The sequence below is a fragment of the Channa argus genome, chromosome 6, assembly GCF_033026475.1.
Source record: "Channa argus isolate prfri chromosome 6, Channa argus male v1.0, whole genome shotgun sequence".
Lineage (NCBI taxonomy): Eukaryota > Metazoa > Chordata > Actinopteri > Anabantiformes > Channidae > Channa > Channa argus.
The window spans coordinates 25,612,050-25,630,044 of NC_090202.1; the positions used below are offsets into that span (position 1 = coordinate 25,612,050).

The 17,995-nt window shown below is 42.4% G+C and overlaps 1 protein-coding gene across 2 annotated transcripts in view; it reads left to right on the forward strand.

Moving 5' to 3' along the window:
- caln1 (calneuron 1) overlaps window positions 1-17,995 on the forward strand; it is a 48,500-nt gene that overhangs the window by 25,239 nt on the left and 5,266 nt on the right. For both annotated transcript variants that reach the window (XM_067508538.1, XM_067508537.1), the window contains exon 5: window positions 14,762-14,918. In XM_067508538.1, the coding sequence (XP_067364639.1) occupies window positions 14,762-14,918 (157 nt within the window). The remainder of the gene's footprint in view (window positions 1-14,761; window positions 14,919-17,995) is intronic.

The window sequence follows — 17,995 nt, forward strand, 5'->3', positions numbered from 1 at the left end:
AGTGTTGTTAAGAAAATCATTACTAGCCAAACTGCTGGTCCTTATGATTTTAAAACTTAATTTTTGTTCTATGCAAGAAGGACATTTGGCCTCAGTGGACTTTAGGTTGCACATAAAGTGTAGCAGTGTTGTAGCAGGGAAATAATTTTTGGGGGGGATGTGTGTAACTATCATAAGTAAAGACACTGTTTGTGACTTGTCTGGAGAGAATATCCATCAGAACACTTTTCTGATGACTTAGATGAACTAGTTGTGAGCAGATCCAAGATTTTACACTTACATGGTCTGATTTTTCTTTTTAAACTGAAGAATCAACACCACGTTAATATTCCCTCTACGGTTAAGATGTCTTGATTTTGAAGTCTTCCTTTACTAAAGCACATTGATTGACAGCCCGTTCTCATCCCAGAAGTGTCAGAAGCTCCACTTTGTCCAGTCGCCAACCGTGACATCTTTGAGCCTGACCCCTCACCCATGTTGTCTCCTAACGTAACCTTACCCTGAAGTTGTTTTTCTCTAACCCTAACAAAGTTTCTGTGTGCGTACCGACGCCAAAGTGCAGCTGCTGCATCAATGCCGCCGTCGCCGTTTCCAGGGGCTTCACGCCTTGATGCAGGTACACTTTGACCTCAATGCGATACACGGAAAGACTTCAAAAAAAGCGCCTTGGTTTCATGCCTTAGGAAGATGAGAACACCTCCTAATGATCTGCCTTAGTAACAGAAGAACTCAAAGGGAAAAAGACACAGTGGGTCATGGTGCGTATATGGTAGAGTGACTAAAACATTCCAGGCAAGTAGTGATTAGGGCTTCAGAGCTGTTAGTCACCTTCATGTTCATTAGAGAAAGCAGAGGTAAAAACACAATTTTAATAAAACCTCCACCCTGTGTAGCTTTATGACTGATTGACCCCCCTCCAACACGCACACACACACACACACACACACAAAAGCTAAAGCTGAGTCAGATTGAGCTGCCAACCTTTTCTATAAACCATGAATAATGAGCAGCGTACACCAACAGCATAACGCTAAAAGCATCCACAGTTATCAAAGCGTCGGACGCTGATGTTTTCGCTCGTGCCGTTCTTCTCCATCTGGCATTTTGTAGGATTTTGTGATTAACTATTTATTTTCTCCAGACAAGGTTTGTCAGACTCGGTCTCCATCAGAGCAGCGCGGGCTTCGCTCGGCAGCAGACCCCGGTTCCAACCCGTGTGAGCCTCCCTGTTGCTGTTCTGCTTGAGTCCTTCTGAACCACGGGAAGCAGCTCAGTTCCTGTCCTGCCCGAGAGATTTTCTCATTGCACTAATGTCAGGCGGAGTGTCATATCCTCACCAGCTGGAGTGATGGGGATAATGATTCATGCGCTGCCACACACTCACCTTCCTACTCACTCATGCTCTCCAACAGTTGGTTAATGTATCTAATTATCCCGTCGGGATAATTGAGCTTTTAATTGAACAACTGCAGACATATTATGTTCCTCTGTTTTGCTAATTATCAGCCTCATACAGGAGGTTCATAACTAATAAACACCTTTGCACTTTCATACATCTCTAACACAGACTCTCACCAATTTCATTAGCATTTGTTTTATTTCCAGACACTGGACGGTATTTTGCGTTTCCCACATGTCACATCCCCTTCCCATTATTCCTGCGTGTGGTAATTACTGTAGGTACGTGGGAGCTTCAAGGCTCCTCTGTGCTTTTAATCACAGGTCAGTGTCCCTTACAGTATGTTGCCCTAATTAATCCCCGAGCAGGGTTGTGACTCAGCACCGAGGGGGTGATTTATGACAAGTGATCCGAGCACCGAGGTGCACAGCAGCTCTGAAAGAGACTGGGAGGAAATGCAGATCATACAGGCGCTGTCATAATTCATGACTTGTGAAAACTCATAAGCCATTACTCGCCGAATTTCCTAACTTGTCAAACTCGGCGTGTTTCTTCTCTGTCGGCCACAGAGCTCTGGGTGAGCTGAGACTGGGCTCGTGGTGACGGTGCTACTTACTTCATTACAATACGTTATGCTTACTATTCTCTCTTTCGGGCACTGAAAGTTTATTTATTCTCATGGGTTTTTTTGTTGAGGGTCACTTGTATGGGAAAGGTTGGGTCCTAATCCGAAATATTTTCAGGGGTTTGTCTGGAACACACCGGTACAAAATCAATACTAGATGCTAATTCAGTAAACTGAGCTACTCTGCAAAACACTGCTCCGCACCAGGGCAGCTGACGGTAGTTGTCCTGCGTTTAAGCCGAGATATCACGATGACATTTGGTACAGACCTGCAGCTTTTACCACCACCACCCCAAAATGTGTTTCTTCAGCATTAATGATATTGCTACTATGTTAACATGCTCGTATTGCATCAGTTAGAGGGAATATGCATGCTTACTTTCCACCTGCTTGCTCACCCCCTCTCTTGCGGCCTCCTGGTTAGCCCTTGTAGTGAGTGGGAAAGCCCCCCCTGTGTGTAGGTTTCCCCCGACCAGTACGTACAGTATGTAGCCTCTCCCTTACCAAGACTCCTTTCAGGCCTCCCAGTGGCCACTCTAACTTGGTGCTTTGCAGCTCCGGGCTAACTCTGTCCCCAGAGACGACCCTCAGACCCTCAGAGAAGAGCAATGGGCTGATGGTGGAAAATGGACATTTTGTCCGCTTGTCCGGTTGATGACCCTCAGTATGACCATATGTGCCAATACTACCATCAAACAGCAGATTCAAGGGCTGAACATTTTGAAGCCTCCTAACCAACACTCTTGACTGATCGCTCCATATGTGAGGAGCTGCCACCTACTGATGCCCCTTGACCTCCCTCCAAACTTTGAAGAAGTGCATGCAGCCAGTAACTGATAGGTTCGCCTTTGTTCTAACTTCACACGCCCAGATTTTTTTCCTTTTCAATCCTTTATCTGACGCTGACTTAACTTTCATTTTGCAATACATTACAGTGCTAATGCGAGTCATCTTTTAGTGGATATTCTTTCCTCCTGTGCATATCTGATATATTAATATAAGACCATTTAATCATCATTAAACAATACTTAGACTTGCCTTTGTTTGAGATTTGTGGCAAACTAATTCAAGCCTCATTTTATGTTGTTGTATAATTCATGAGCACATTCATCCTTTTGCTTGGCCGAGCTTGTCTGATGTTCAGTTGCTCGATCTAATTATTTTATCACCAAACTAAAATGTGTTTTTCTAAAAAAAAAACGTCAGTGAGCCGCCGAAAGTTCAGCTTCCTAAGTCAGCATGAAATGCAAATTGCAGCTGATAACTTATATATGAAGTTTATCAAATGATGGCATTCAACACCGTTGGTAGTACAAAGGAGGTGTTCATGGTTTAACTGCAACCTGTTTCCAGTTTAAAGGATATGTAGAGTTTGTGATACATTACAGGTGTGTTTGCATTTGTAGGACAGTGCGAAAAATCGGCATTCAAATGTGCATTGCTCTGTGTATTTGTGGAAAAGACTCACTGCAGCATTTGGCACTTTTGTGGTCAGTTTTATCACGAGGAACAAGCAGGACATGGGCGTTTTTTACTCTGCTTGTTAAAAATGCTAGAGGTCATTCCTGCTGGTGTGCCCAGTTTAGGAAAAGCAGAAATCTAGTGCATGTGATTGTTTCCAAACTACAATATAATCTCTAAAGCAATTTCACTACATTTCAAAGGGAAATATTGTCTGATCATTTCTCCATATTCTGTAACTCAGTTTGGATCCACAGAGAAAGATGTCTGACATTGATATTGGTGTTTTCAGAGAAACTTGGTAAAGCAAAGCCAACTGAGCGAAGGCTAATATACGTGATGAGTTTGCCACAGGTAAACAGACAGCCAGCAGAAATTACTGATTAGGGCTTGTAAAGCTTTTTTGGCAGAATAGTTTGCTCTATAATCATTTTTTTTTTTTACTGTACGCCCACTTTGAATGAGGCGCGTTATTGCAGCCCAGCGGAGGAACATTTATGGAAAACAAATTCCCTCATTCAACAACGGAGGAATTGTTAATGTGTGACTTTCATTTCTTTAAGTGCTGGGCGACATCTTGTGACATTTAATACCCTTAAAGGGTAATTATTGGTCTGATGCATCGGGTGTGTGTTGTTTCAGCTCTGCTCGTGTCAAAATACACTGCAAAAAATCTTTGCTTTCTTTAACTCGTAACACAGTATTTCCACACAGTTGTACTGCAAGTTTTACCTAAGTAAATTACTTCTCCCAGCTCTGCAAAAACACCAGTGAGCAGGTGCCAGAAGGAAGCAGCAGATGTTCACTCGCATACAGCTTTGGACGAGACAGCACGCTGGAGCATGTTTCAGAGGAAAGCTCTTGCAATGTTTACACTCTCACCAATAGATGATGTGAGCATTTTTTAAAAAAACTTTAACCGCTTCAATTTGTTGGTTCGGGAAATACAGGATTGACAGCATCGCATGTTTCTCAGACGAGTTCTGTAATTCGTGATGCAATTACGAGATTAAGGTCTCCAATTTCTTTTGAGAATGCGATGCACCACCGTACATGAGCCTCATCTACTTAAAAAAATTGAGGTCTGTAATTTTTTTTTTCTTCGGTGAATGCAGTGCTCCACCGTACTCACGGACCTTTATGAGGCTGCATGTTTTTTTCTTTTCCATTCACCTTTGATGGACTGAATTTCTAAATGTGATGAATGAATAATCTGGCCGTTCAGTGTACTGTGCAAACTCTCATTGCCTGAAACTTTAAACATTTTAACTTAAAGTGAAGCTCTCAGGCTACCTGTGGTGTGTTAAAGGACTTTTTACCATTTAGGCCCAACAAAATGAAAAGAAAACCTCTGCATGATAAATGTAGGTTTTCGTCATAAATCTGATCCATTAATCTTCCTTTTTCCGTCCTTTGTGCCAGGGCACATTTTTGTATCCACAATGACTATAAAACAGTTCATCTATGATGAATAAAACATAAGCCAGAGGTGAGAGGAGGCCAATATTTATGTTGCCCCCTGCAGAGTTAGTCTGATACTTGGTGGAAAATGAGAAATGTTATGTGTTCTGTAATAGACTCTCTGCTATGGTCGTCTTCAGGGCATACAGATACAATATCAGCAGCAGTATTTGTAATGCTCTGGGGAATTTGACTACAACCAGCTCACAAAGGCCAAATTGGCCTTTTGAAGGTGGAATGGCATTGGCAAAAATAATGGATTGTTCAAGCGCCTAAAGAGAGTCGCTTTGCAGTAGCAAGATTTGAGAGTTTTCAGTTTTATTGTGTTGCGTTTTATATTTGACTCGACTTTGTTGAGTTTTATATTGTGGTCAAGCTGACTATTAATATTTAAACGCAAGGAAACTTGCTCCTTTTTTTTGTCACTAAAGTCTCAGTAGTGGAGCCAACACATATACCAACACAAAAATGGTTAATGCTAAATTAATCACAATGTCAATATGTCATATGTCAAATTGAAAAAAATCACGAATTACCGAGTAGTAATAAATAAATAAAGCTAAATGTAGCGTTTTAGAGAGTTCGAAGATGTTATATGTAGACCTGGTCCAAGAAGGAGCACAAAATGTTTGCAACACATTTCATGTTTGATTTTTAGTTGTGTCACTCAGGAGAACTACCCACTTAGAAAATGGATGTGCCAGTGTTTGTGTGACCAAAAACAAATAAAAAAATAATCATCCAGCAAACCTTAAATTTATTTAGTTATTCAGCTGCAAGTTTTTTGGGATTTTTTTTAGACTGAGCAAAAGAAATGACAGGATTCTGGCAGGCCCACGTGGCACTTTTGATTAAATGTCCAGAGTTATTATCTTTCTCAGCCTCATCGGTCACTCAGATGTAGGCATTATTCCAAATGGTCCAAGCTGCCATGCAAAACCGCTGAAACCAAATGACTGGAAGAAGTGCTGACTGTCAGTGTACCTGCTCCAGGCAGGTAAGACGAGGAGAACCAGTGTGTCTCTGACAAGCGACTGCTCTCTGATAGCTTCAAGGCCAGCGTGCACAATGGAAGGGCGTTCTCCTGCCTGCTGGGAAGGCAGAGAATGGAGAGAAAATCATATTCCCTGTGCCAGACATGGCCCTGAATAGCAATGGAGGTGGCAGAGACATGACGTCGTAGAGAACAAACACCCACACGCATGCACACATTCTCCCGTCTCCATATTTCTACAGTAATCACCTTCCTGCAAACATTCTGATCCTCTAGTGTGCTCGTCCTTGGGTCCCAGTGCAGAGGTTGGGGGGTGGGGGGAGGTGAATTATGGAAGATTATCATAGTGAAAATGACTCCATTTGGCTCAATCATGCTGCCGTGCCAGAGACGAACATCATTTTGAGCTCCGGCCAGAGTCTTGACTTTCACCGAGACAGAACAATGTTCCCATGATCCAGACGAACCTCCCACTCACCAAGTGGTTTAGAGATGGTTATACCGTTAGTTTCTGATTTATTTGCAAACCCAACAATCATCAACCCATATTTTATTCACAATACAACATGCAACATATCACATGTTGAAACTGACACTTTACCATTTCATGGAAAATATTAGCTCATTTTGAATTTTGAAAATGCGACTGTGGCGAATGGGTGAATGAGGAGCAGTGTAAAGCGTGTTAAGTGCTAACAGGTAAGAGCAGACCATTTGAATTTGATGGCAGCAACACATCTCAAAAAAGTTGGAACAGGGTGATGTTCACCATTGTGTAGCGTCGCCTCTTCTTTTTAACACCTGCCTGTAAACGTTTGGGAATTGAGAAGATCAGTTGCTGCAGTTTTAGGAGAGGAATGTTGTCCCGTTCATGTCTGATGCAGGATTCTAGCTGCTCGACAGTCCTGGGCCTTTTTTGCCGGATTTTTATGATGCACCAAATGGTTTCCATTGGTTAAAGGTCTGGACTGCAGGCAGACCAGTTCAGCACCCTGACTCTTCTCCTGTGGAGCCATGTTGTTGTGATGGATGACAGTATGTGGTTTAGCATTGTCTTGCTGAAATATGCAAGTCCTTCCCTGGAAGAGGTGTTGTCTGGACTGTCTGGATGTCCCATATAGTCTTTCAGTATATGTGGTGTGTTTGACAAGAGCACCAGGCTTGTCGACACACTGATAAGTTTCCTGGACCCATCAGTCCTGGACAGTATACTGTAGCGTAGTAAGAGGCTTATGCAGATTAAAACCGTCACCGTTTGAGTGTGTGGTGAAAAGCCTGAAGTGTCGGCCAGCTCCCGAGCCACTGAGTCGGGTGGATAACTGTCCTCCCAGCGCTGACATCACTGCGGTGATGTTGAAGTCCGGATGCTGCCGCATGCTATCAGCTCATCGCTCTTTGTTTCTTCCTTTTGCCTGCTCTGCATCACTCGCAGGAGCCTTTGTCGCGTACAGTCTGTGACTTCTTTGTTCCTGTTTCCTCATTCCGGCCCCTCCTCTTTATGTTCCGTGCAGCTAATGGCATGTGAGTCAGCTCGGCTACCTCGGTGATTCACTTTATTACAGCTCTTCCTCATGCAGGCCGCAGCTCAGAGGAGTGTCGGCAGCACATTACTGCATTTTCTTCACAGACGCTTAAGTTAAAATGTGCATACTTGTGTGCCGACACACACACACACACACACACACACACACACACACACACTGGTGAATCGCCTACCCTCCAGAATGCCCAGAATTTTAATGATGCATCTGTCAATCAAAATAAATACCCCTGTGTTCTACAGATGTGTTGGACTTCCTTGAGGCAAGAGTCGTCATTTTTATCTACCAGGTGGTCAGAGTGGACGACTTTCAGTTTTCCCATTCCTCTTTTCACACAGGTGTGTGTGCTAACACTGCCTGGAATGGGGTTTAACCTTTTTCCTTTGAACTCTATCTAGCGCAGTGCGACTGTGAAAAGATTTAGGCCATTTGCTCGTCATTCACCACCAAATGCTTTAGTTTTGGTAGCATTTCCTGAACTCCTGTTACTGCCTGAATAAACCTTTTCCCATTGCTTTTGAATGTAGCCTTATGGGCCCCTGGGATGCAGCTTTCCACATACTCCAGCAGAGCACCTAATGTGACATTTCTGTGCGGAGGATTTAAATGCAGGTAATGTGAGTAAGCAGGTGCCCCTGCTTTCCCCTGTCTCTCTAATTTGATATAGTTTTCATTTGTTTCGGTGTCAGAAGAATAGAACATGGCAAACGAGGAAAGTCCAGTGTCTTTATTGGACTTCTCTTGACTCCAGTCTTGTATCTTTTGAAAGCTTGGCTGAGGGTGGGGTGGGGGCTGATTCTTCAGTCCGTTCCCGAGCTAACTAGATGTGACCTGGTGCTCTTTGGTTTGGATTCGGCACAAAGATCTTAGCACACTGCTGCTCTTTTGAACGGTGCTTTCAGCTTCGGATCGAGTTGAAGCAAAATGTTCAATCTCCAAGTGAAATTATGCATAGAATTACTTTGCTTTGCCGCTTTCCTCCTCTACCTTTTCATCCCCTCTGTCTGACTCTTGCTTTCCCCGACTCATTCTTCTATTCACCGTCTTCCTTTCCTTCTGTCTCTTCTGCTCCTCATTCGTTTTCCCTATAGGCAATGAATAACATGAGGCAGAGCATAAAGATGCTGCTGAGTCCACTAACGAGTGCCGTAACCCTCAGGTAGCTGCATTCTCCTGCTCCACTCCAGGGGTTAATGGGACTAATTTCTCCTTGATTAATCATCCTAACAGTAATTGGCTATTGATAGCTCGCTGGGCGGCTGTAGGCCGTTCCCTTTCCCTCATTACCTCCCTGAGATTGCCTCCAACTTCAACCACCTTAGGTCTGCTGTCCTTTAGATTTGCTGCTGGCACAGGCATTACGTCCTTGCACGCACAGCAAATGAAGAGCGAATGTAGAGTGAATGAAGCTCTTGAAATGAGTATTTAGTTCTGTACAGAGGTTAAAATCGATTTCCCTGAAGGCTTTTCTGACTGTTAAATACCTGATGAGAGCCAGTTTTCTGTTGTCGGCTTGTGTCTTAAGTAACCACAAAAAATACTTGAGGTGAACCTTTAAGTAATTTTGCAGCTTTAACTGCGATAAAATGTTGACTGGAGGTTAACGAGCTGCGCTGGCTACTTCCCTTTAGGGTGTGAATGGGTAAAGGTTTGGTGGTTTTCATCAGTGTCCTGCGTGGCCACTGTTCCTGTCACTTCTAACGTTCCCCTCATGTTGCGGCTCTCACAGGGCACGTTGTGTCTTATTCTTTCCTCAGTTAATCATCTGGCCTTTGACAGCTGGGTGACGCGGTGGTAATTGAGATATAAATTTCTGCTGAAGGCTCAGGGCCTTTCATGGTGGACAGAGAGGCTGTTTAAAAGCACAGATCAATAAAGATGCTGAGCCTTTAAATTTAACAAGGAAAATAATGAGTGCACATTAAGCATGAGCACACTAAACCAGGTCGGGCGATGCGTGATCTAAAAAAAGTCCTTGCATACTGTGGACAATGTGCTGTCATGGGGTCACTGGGTGAAACGTGTGTTTATAGCATTTATGGAATTAATGTACGGATTCGATATTGTCGATTTAAAGCCTGGAGGGCTTCAGCAGTGTCACAATGATGTGCACGTGTGCAATGCAGGTAAAGGCAAATTAAACTCTAAGAAATGTTTTTCTTATTGATTTTAAAAAAGCAAACAAACAAACAAACAAAAAAAAAACAGTGTAGCTGCCATCATTCAAAATGAGCCAATATTTTCCATGAAATATTAAATCATCTCAGTTTCAACATCTGATATGTTTAAGTTCTATTGTGAATAAATTATGGGTTGATGAGCTTTGGAAATCATCGCATTCTATTTACGTTTTACACACCGTCCCATGTTTTTTTAAATTGGGGCTGTGGATAAAAAAATATCAGATTTCTATCTGCAACACATTTGTCTCCCTTGACTGTCAAGCTTGTATTAAATCCTCTTGTCTTCTTCAGGGTTGTGTTTGCTTCCCATTCGCACACTGCATGGCAACAACATCCACGGATTATATTATCAGTTTTTGTTACTGTCAGGATGCCTGGCAAAAAAATCGGGCTTCAGAAAGTGTCAAAATCAAAAAAACATGTCACTTTTAACAGAGATGGCCATAAAAGGCCGGAGCAGCGAGCCTGTGGCCGCAGCACATTGCTTTACATCGAAAACTAGTAGCTCATCTCCAGCTGCAGAAGGTTTTAAATGCAGAAATATTTCTACCATTAAAAACTAAATTCCTGCCAGTCAGTCTAAAAAATTAGATTAGCAAATGCATATAATCGCCTTCTACGGCATGTGTAGAGCATCATTTGTAACTGTATAATTTGACTGTTCTGCAAAGGGCTGAACTCAGCAGATGGATGGATGCAGGCTCTTGGCACCTTCCCACTGTGTGTGTGTGTGTGTGTGTGTGTGTGTGTGTGTGAGAGAACGAGCAGTTGAACATGCCTCATTTTAGAATGCAGAGTGGAGCAGAGCTGTCTTTTTAGGGTGACTACCCTTCCTCATATTCAGCCCCCAATCCCCTTTGCAGGGTGAAGTACAGGCTTCCAATCAATCAAAATAAAGGTTTGTGGTTTAATCCAGGAACACTGAGAAAACCATCTTTAAGTACACCTCCTTACATGGGGCTTGATTGTTCACCATGAATTTTTAAGATGATTAAAGTTTTAGAAATATTTGCTAATACCTTGATGAAGACATTTAAGTCGATAAATATTCTTCTGATTGATCTGTCCTCATGGAAATTGTCTTGTGTCCGTCCATAATCTCCACGCAGCATGACAGTACTGTGCAGTTTATAACAACCTCGTCTCCTAATGATGACATTTCTTTGACAGCTAAACTGCATCTGCAATCACAGACTGGGATATGTTCTGAGATGGGGTGTTTGTTTTTCTGTACCCAATCCTAGATTCTCTAGATTCAATCAATCTTTCTCTAACCGTAACCAAGTACAACCCGAGCCTCAACATAACCGTAAATGGTGAAAACAATTCTAAAAAAAAAAGTTCATCATACATTGAGATGTCAAATTTTTATAATGAGCTAATCCTTCTCTGCAGGTTTATCATCTTTCTCACTTCTCCAATTAAATAATTCATTTACATTACATTTAGTCATTTAGCAGACGCTTTTATCCAAAGCATGGTAGGCACAAGGGAAAGGCAAAAAATCTAAGTCATGGGGAGAAGATCAACGTGAAGTAGAAACGTGTTTCCATTACACAAGTGCAAGAAAGAGCAGAAAGGAAGATTTTTGAATTTTTTTTTAAAAAATAGACAGAATTCACCACACTGTTACCAAACTTTTAACGGCTATATTACAGCTATAAAATGTAAAAAGTTGCACTTTTCACCTTTAAAATTCAGCCACACTTTTAATAATCTGCATGCTGAGATACAGACTGTGATCTGTTTGCAGGAAGTTCTTTTTGCTTTGACAAATGTCCCTGTTCATCTGAAGAAATGTTCGATCAAAATATTTCAACTCATTGTCGTTCTTAAAATCTCTCTAAATGCTGTGTTCCACTCATCAGAAACCTAAGGAAATGACCACCTCTCAAAATTTAAGAGATTTTACTGTAAATCTCCATGTACAGGGCTGAATGTCCTTTCAAAATAAGGTTCCTTCTGAGCCATAACAGTGTGTGACATTTTCAGCTTTAATAAAAGCCCCTGTACTTTGGCGTATTGGCGCTAGACTTCGAACTGAACGCCTGTGCATATTGTGTGATAAAGGCTGCTGAAGGTTTCCTCATTGTGCACAGGACTCAGTATGAAACCGTGGGCCACCCAACACTGGGTGTCCGACTAAAGATCTTCTCTGTCGGGGTCACTGAAGGTCGTCAATCTTTTCTACCTTCCTCACTTTCGCCATTTTCTCCCATAAAGGTCACCCCATGCTTGAATGTGAATATAGATTAAGTCAGTGGGAAGTGGAAAGAGAAAATAAAGTGGCTTTTTATCTGTCAGTGAAGTGCTCACTGAATGAATCTGTCCTCTGCCTTGTCCCTCTTTTCCCTGGCAAATGATGCACCAGCAGTCTCTTGATGTCGATGAGGGATGGCATTGTGTGGAGGCAGCAAGGCTGCACAAAGGTTGGATAAACACAACCTGTCTCCGTTGAGGAGAAGTGAGTCAGGAGGTGGCTGCAGCTTTAAGTTTCTGATTCTGCAGGATTGCTCCAGGTGGACAGGTGAGCATTTCATTGTTGTTCACTTCCCCTGGTGTCTGTGGAGCAGCTCATCTGTCTTGGAAACAGAAAACCAATGGGTTGTTTTACATGATGGGTGCTGTTGTATAAAAATTGTGACCTGGATTCTGTGATAGCCACAGCGTTTGTGATTATGTGTGTGGTTGTGAATGTGGATGCCGGGGGACACAAAGATGATTATCTACTGTGTGACAGAGCTCATTAGCATCAGAGCACTTTCTGTTGAATGCAGTGTTTTGAACACATTGTACCTTTGTGTGAAGTTTAAAGCAACACTTTTCAGCCTTTTTGACATTTTTTTTAAAGAGCAACTTCAAACTTTTCTTAAGGTGTTGTCAAAGGCTTCATGTGCCAGACAGAGAAACAGAGACTCTTCGTTCTCGAAACCCAGTTTCATTGGGACCGGCAGCGTCTCGACCTGGCTCGGATCTGTCCGTCAAGCCGATAGCTGTCACTCTAGTCAACGCTTGTAGGCATCGTCCCAGAAATGACCCTCCTCTAAAAATTTATGTAATTTGTTTCACCTTAATCTACCTCTGGTAAACACATCTGAAAACAGGATGAGTTAATGAATTTATACCAACTCAATCCACACATGTGATCCATTCATAGCCGTAGACTGAAGGGTTCAATATTGGGGCTTATTTCTAGTACTGTTGCTGGTCAACACCAACCTGGACACAGTCCGTTTTTTGTTGTTGTTGTTGTTGTTGTTGTTGTTTTCAGCCTAGTACCACAAAAAGATCTGCATTGCATATTTAGAAGTTGTCGTCATTGTCACAGTAGCAGCTTGTAATAATAATTTTCTCAGAGAAATAATGAAGGCAATTAGATAATTTAAATTTAATTTATGTGCCGTTAAATCTTTCTGTTATTACTAACATTTGCATTTACTCCTTTGATTAATGACCCAGCAAGCGTAATATACAACGTTGACCCCCAAGATTTAATTGACTTTGCAAATTAATCTTTATGGAGGCTGACATGAGTCTTCATTCGGAAAGATAACAAATCATATTGATGGTACAGTAAATATGCTTTATGTGAAAGTGATGGTTGTGCCAGCATTTATCCTCCTGTCTTTGGATGTGGATCATTCATTGCAATAAAACCAGGTGTCACAACTGCACATTGGGTTTGGAAAACTGAGCTCACAATGTGTTGAATGTGGAAGTTCACAGTGAACAACTGATGGCACTCAAGAGTTCTTCACATCTGTTCTAACTGTTTTTGTCTCCCAAAACCAGAAAATGCATGCGAGCATAACATTTTGAGATTCTGACCTTTAAATTAAAAAAAGGGGATGTTGTATGTAACATCTTATAAAGAATTGACTCAGTCAACCACCAGTTACAGGGTCAGTGGTTCAGTTCCCGGCTCCTTCTGCCATATGTTGAAGTATCCTTGAGCAAGACACTGAACCCTAACTTATTTGCTCCCTGTGGGTCCTGTCAGCTGCATGACAGAAGTATTGAACTGTCACTTTCAAAACCAACTTCTTTTGGGTGCACGGAAATCCCCAAATGATCTCATATTTGGCCTTTTTTTAAAGTATTTATTGTATATCGTATAAATACAATAACTCTCCTATCTGGCAACGCTGAGCTGTGCAAAGCGCTTGGTGTTCTGATAGGGTCAAAAAGCACTATACACACTGATCAGCCAGGGGCGTCTTGATATTGTGATGCACAGCAAACTGTGAGACACTGTGGGCAGAGGGGGGAGAATCTCCACCGCAAGTATAACTTCAAATCTTCACGCAAGTAAAAGTACTAAGCAGAGAACCAGAGAATAAGATAAGATAATAATAGCAGATAATAAGTTACAAAGAAATAATGGGAAGCTGATTTTAACCACTGACAGGTGGTTAAGACATAATGATACGTTTTCATTTATTAGTTCATCTTATTTCTATTAAAAAAGCACATCGCACATTTTGATATTCAAATATTCATATTCCTCTTTTTAGTTGTGCTCAATGAACAGAGGCTGAATGTTCCTCTGAACAAAGGGTCTTTCTGCTGACCTTTGCCCCTAGTGAGCCCATGTGTGCTGCCTATGCACTTAAAGAGATTTAAGTGCATAAGAAGATGCGGAAGACTTCTGTTTCCAGCAGTTTTTTGAATATTGGGAGAGAGTCAGCTGAGCGTGCAGAGTTTGGTAGCTCGTTCGTGTAAATCAGTCACCTTCAGGCTGTACAGTAACTTCGGCACATCCAGTTTAATCACCATAGCAACTTTGTGCACCATCGATCAAAGTGGATGAATTAGAGCAACATCTGTAAGAACTGTTGGGATGAGTAAAGTGCAAAATGACTAGACGATGCATCATTTATTGCAAGCTGTTGGCAGCAAAGACCCACTGAGTGACAGAGAGATGGAGATTACATGTGCATTGTTTTATTGAAGAGTTGTGACTAGTACCCAATTTAGTACCTGTTCATTTCCTACGCTTGCTGCCAGGCATCGTGCAGAAGTACACACGGTTTATTTATGTGAGAGGAAAATGGTCTCTCTTTTTGAAAATCTCCCCTCGTCTCTCTCTTTGTGCAGTTCGACATGCAGAGAATCACCCTGGAGGAGCTGAAACACATCCTTTTCTACGCTTTCCGCGACCACCTTACCATGAAGGACATAGAGAACATCATCATCAATGAGGAAGAGAGCCTGAAGGAAAACTCTGGGAACTGTCAGACAGAGTTTGAAGGAGGTGGGTGCCTGAGTGTGTGTGTGGTGAGAGAGAAATTAATCCCTGCTGTCAAGAGGGATTTAAGCTCTCTCAGCACAGCACGCCTGCTAATTTATTGATTTGGGGCGTTTGTAGGCACAGACATCATCCAGTCACCTGTTCGGAAGTGGCGCAGATAAAATATGCAGGACCTCGCTCTGCAAAACTAGCCATCCAAGAGTTATGGGTATGAGAGCAGCCCAGGGGATCTTATCTTTTTTTTTTCACTCTTCCAACAGAAAAACAGCTAAATGTAATCGTGGTTTGAAATAGAATTAACAAATTCTATTTCAAACCATTATTATAGTGTATTTAGTTTATATGCTGCGTTCAGGTTCAGTAAGTCATCCCTTTAAGTCTTATCTGCTCTGGGTCTTACAGACTGAACAGCGGCTGAGTTTACAGTTTCCTGCCTTAAATCTGTTGTTTTTGCACTCTGTAGTTCAGAATTTCAGCTTTTATTGAACATAAAATACATAACATAACACTCTTTGTGTCAGCTCACCCACGGTTTAGGTGAGCAAAAGCATTGGAATTTGTTTCCAAAGGGGGGAAATTAACTGTTCGAAAGATGCAGAGCTCTAAAAAATTTGCTTTCATGTCAACGTGTGAAGGCAGCATTTGTTGGTAAATGATATGAATGAACATGAACCATCTATGAAAGAGAATCAACCTATTTTGAATCTGAATGACAGTGCAGGGGTGAAGGTCGCAACATCTTAGCCCTCAAGGATCAGAACGCGAGGTTGGCCCTTTCCAAATAAAGTTCAGCGAGCTGCACTACAAACGTTCTGGAACCAAGTTTTACGAGCTGACTAAGATGAAGCTCTACCAAAGTGTGGAGGAATAAAAGATGTGCTCATGGTCCAAACCATACAATCTGCTTAGGCAAGCTTAGGCTTTTATTCCATTCACTTTAAAACCATCTGTTCTAATGCTTTTGCTCACTTTTGCTCGTCTAATACAAAAGGTGCCATGTTCTGTGTGGTTTGGCATCAAATGGCATCAAATGCAAGCTGGTCTCATGTGCTTTTATTTGATCCTAACGTCCTAGCGTCCAGTAAAAACAAACGAATCGACCCTGCAGTTCCAACTCTTTTGGAGGGGGCCGTGTGTGCAGGGCATTTAGGTACTGGATCCACCTCCTGCTGCCACCTCCAGTGTTTTGCAAAATCAAAGCACATTGATCATTGTGAAACTATTGTGGAGCAAATGTTGTTTTAATTTAGAATCTCTGGCCTTCTTGTGACAAATGTGTAGGTAGAAGTGTCACACTGAAAAAATATGACTGTCGAGCTCGTTTGTACCTTCATTGATGCCATGTGTGCTCTGAAAGCAGCCAAAAGATGCAACCATCTCACTGGCATCCATTTTGTGTTGATATCATTCGCGGGTTTGGGGGTGTAAGAATTGCTGAGTCACAGTGTTACCAGTCCCCACATGTCCCAAAGGCAGTGTGGTCGAGCAGGGTCTCAACCTACGCTGTTATGCAGCGAGACTGTCCTCACCAAGAGTGTTTGCGGCAGTAATGATTCTGGATGTGTAAAATTCCATTGCATATTCTTCCTTCTAGCCAATATTGAAGAAATTCTATTTCTTCTATGGAGTAAAATGATGCTCAGAGGCTAAATGTACCTTCTTCTTTTTTTTTTTTTTCTGTTTTTCTTTGCCATGCAACTTCTTCCCGTGAATGTGTCCTCTACCAGCATTTTCTCGGGGTCTTGAAGGTGTCTCTGAACGGAGACAACATCGTGTTTCTCCTGTTGGCCTCAAGGCCGTGCAGGAAGACCAACGTGGGGTTATTCGTGCAGAAATCAATACAGTGTCACAGTGCAATTCATACTGCACATAATTCATGACACTACTGTACTCTGGTACTTATTGCTTCAGCTTTTTAATATATGAGGGAGCATAAGAGACACTTGATTTCCCTCTGGCTTCACCTCACTCTGGAATCAATATGCTGTGGAACTAAAAAAAATAAATAAATAAACGAACAGAATAAAGAATGTTACCAACCACAGACGTTCACCAGCCACTCAATCATTGCTGAACAATTTGCACCAATAGCAATAAAGGAGAGAGAAAGATGCTGGAGCAGCAGCTGTCCAGCTGTCACTGAGCAAAAAAAGCAGAATTCCACCTGGAAAGGTCGCCAGTCTGTCTCGGAGAAATGTACAAAGGCAAACACCCATACACATTTCTAATCACATCTACAGGACAGTCCCCACTTAACCGAACCGCCCATCTTGACTAGCGGAAGGACCCTGGAGTACCCAGAAGAAAACCCATGCACACAGATAATTCCCCCAGTTGCTGCACTGCCTGATAACAGCCGGACAAATGCAAGACCACTGTGTGATTTACAGATACAGCGACAGGTCGTATCCGGTCATTGCAATGTGCCATTAAATGCTACAGCATTGAATAGTGAGGCCCAGAGCACCACAAAAATTACGATGAATACTGTCGGGGAAAAAGTTGGTAAAGTGTCCCCACCCAACGTCCCGACAAACCTGAATGGATTTGAGGCGCATGTGAGCGTAGACGGCCATAAGTCAACTGGCTGGAAACCAGCATACACTTCATTACCTTCAGGACCACAGTGGCCCACTGTCTGTGTACCTGGCAGTGGTGTCGTTTCGCCAGGCGGCTGAGGAGGTGTTTTATGAGGCTGAAAGCAGGTCCATGCGACTGGACTGGGACCTAATGTCTCGACCACAGCTCTCCCCTCATCTTTACAGTCCAGCCAGCAGCTGAACACATGGTCTTTCCATTGACACCCCGATCGACTCCGCCATTACTGTTGCTACTATAATGAACCAAGATAATGAAAAAAGAACTAAATCCCGCTTGACAGAATGCCTCGTATCTTTTCTGGAGACGATTATCCACAGAATTTAAGGCTCTTTGTACAGAAACATAGGTATAGGACCTCCACCAAGATGCGTGACCTAAATGGCAGCGAATAGGTGAGATTTGTGTGTTGCCACGTTAGCTTTTTTTCTGGTCAGTTGTGTTCTTACTGTTTTAATCAAAAAATTCCACTCAATGCACTT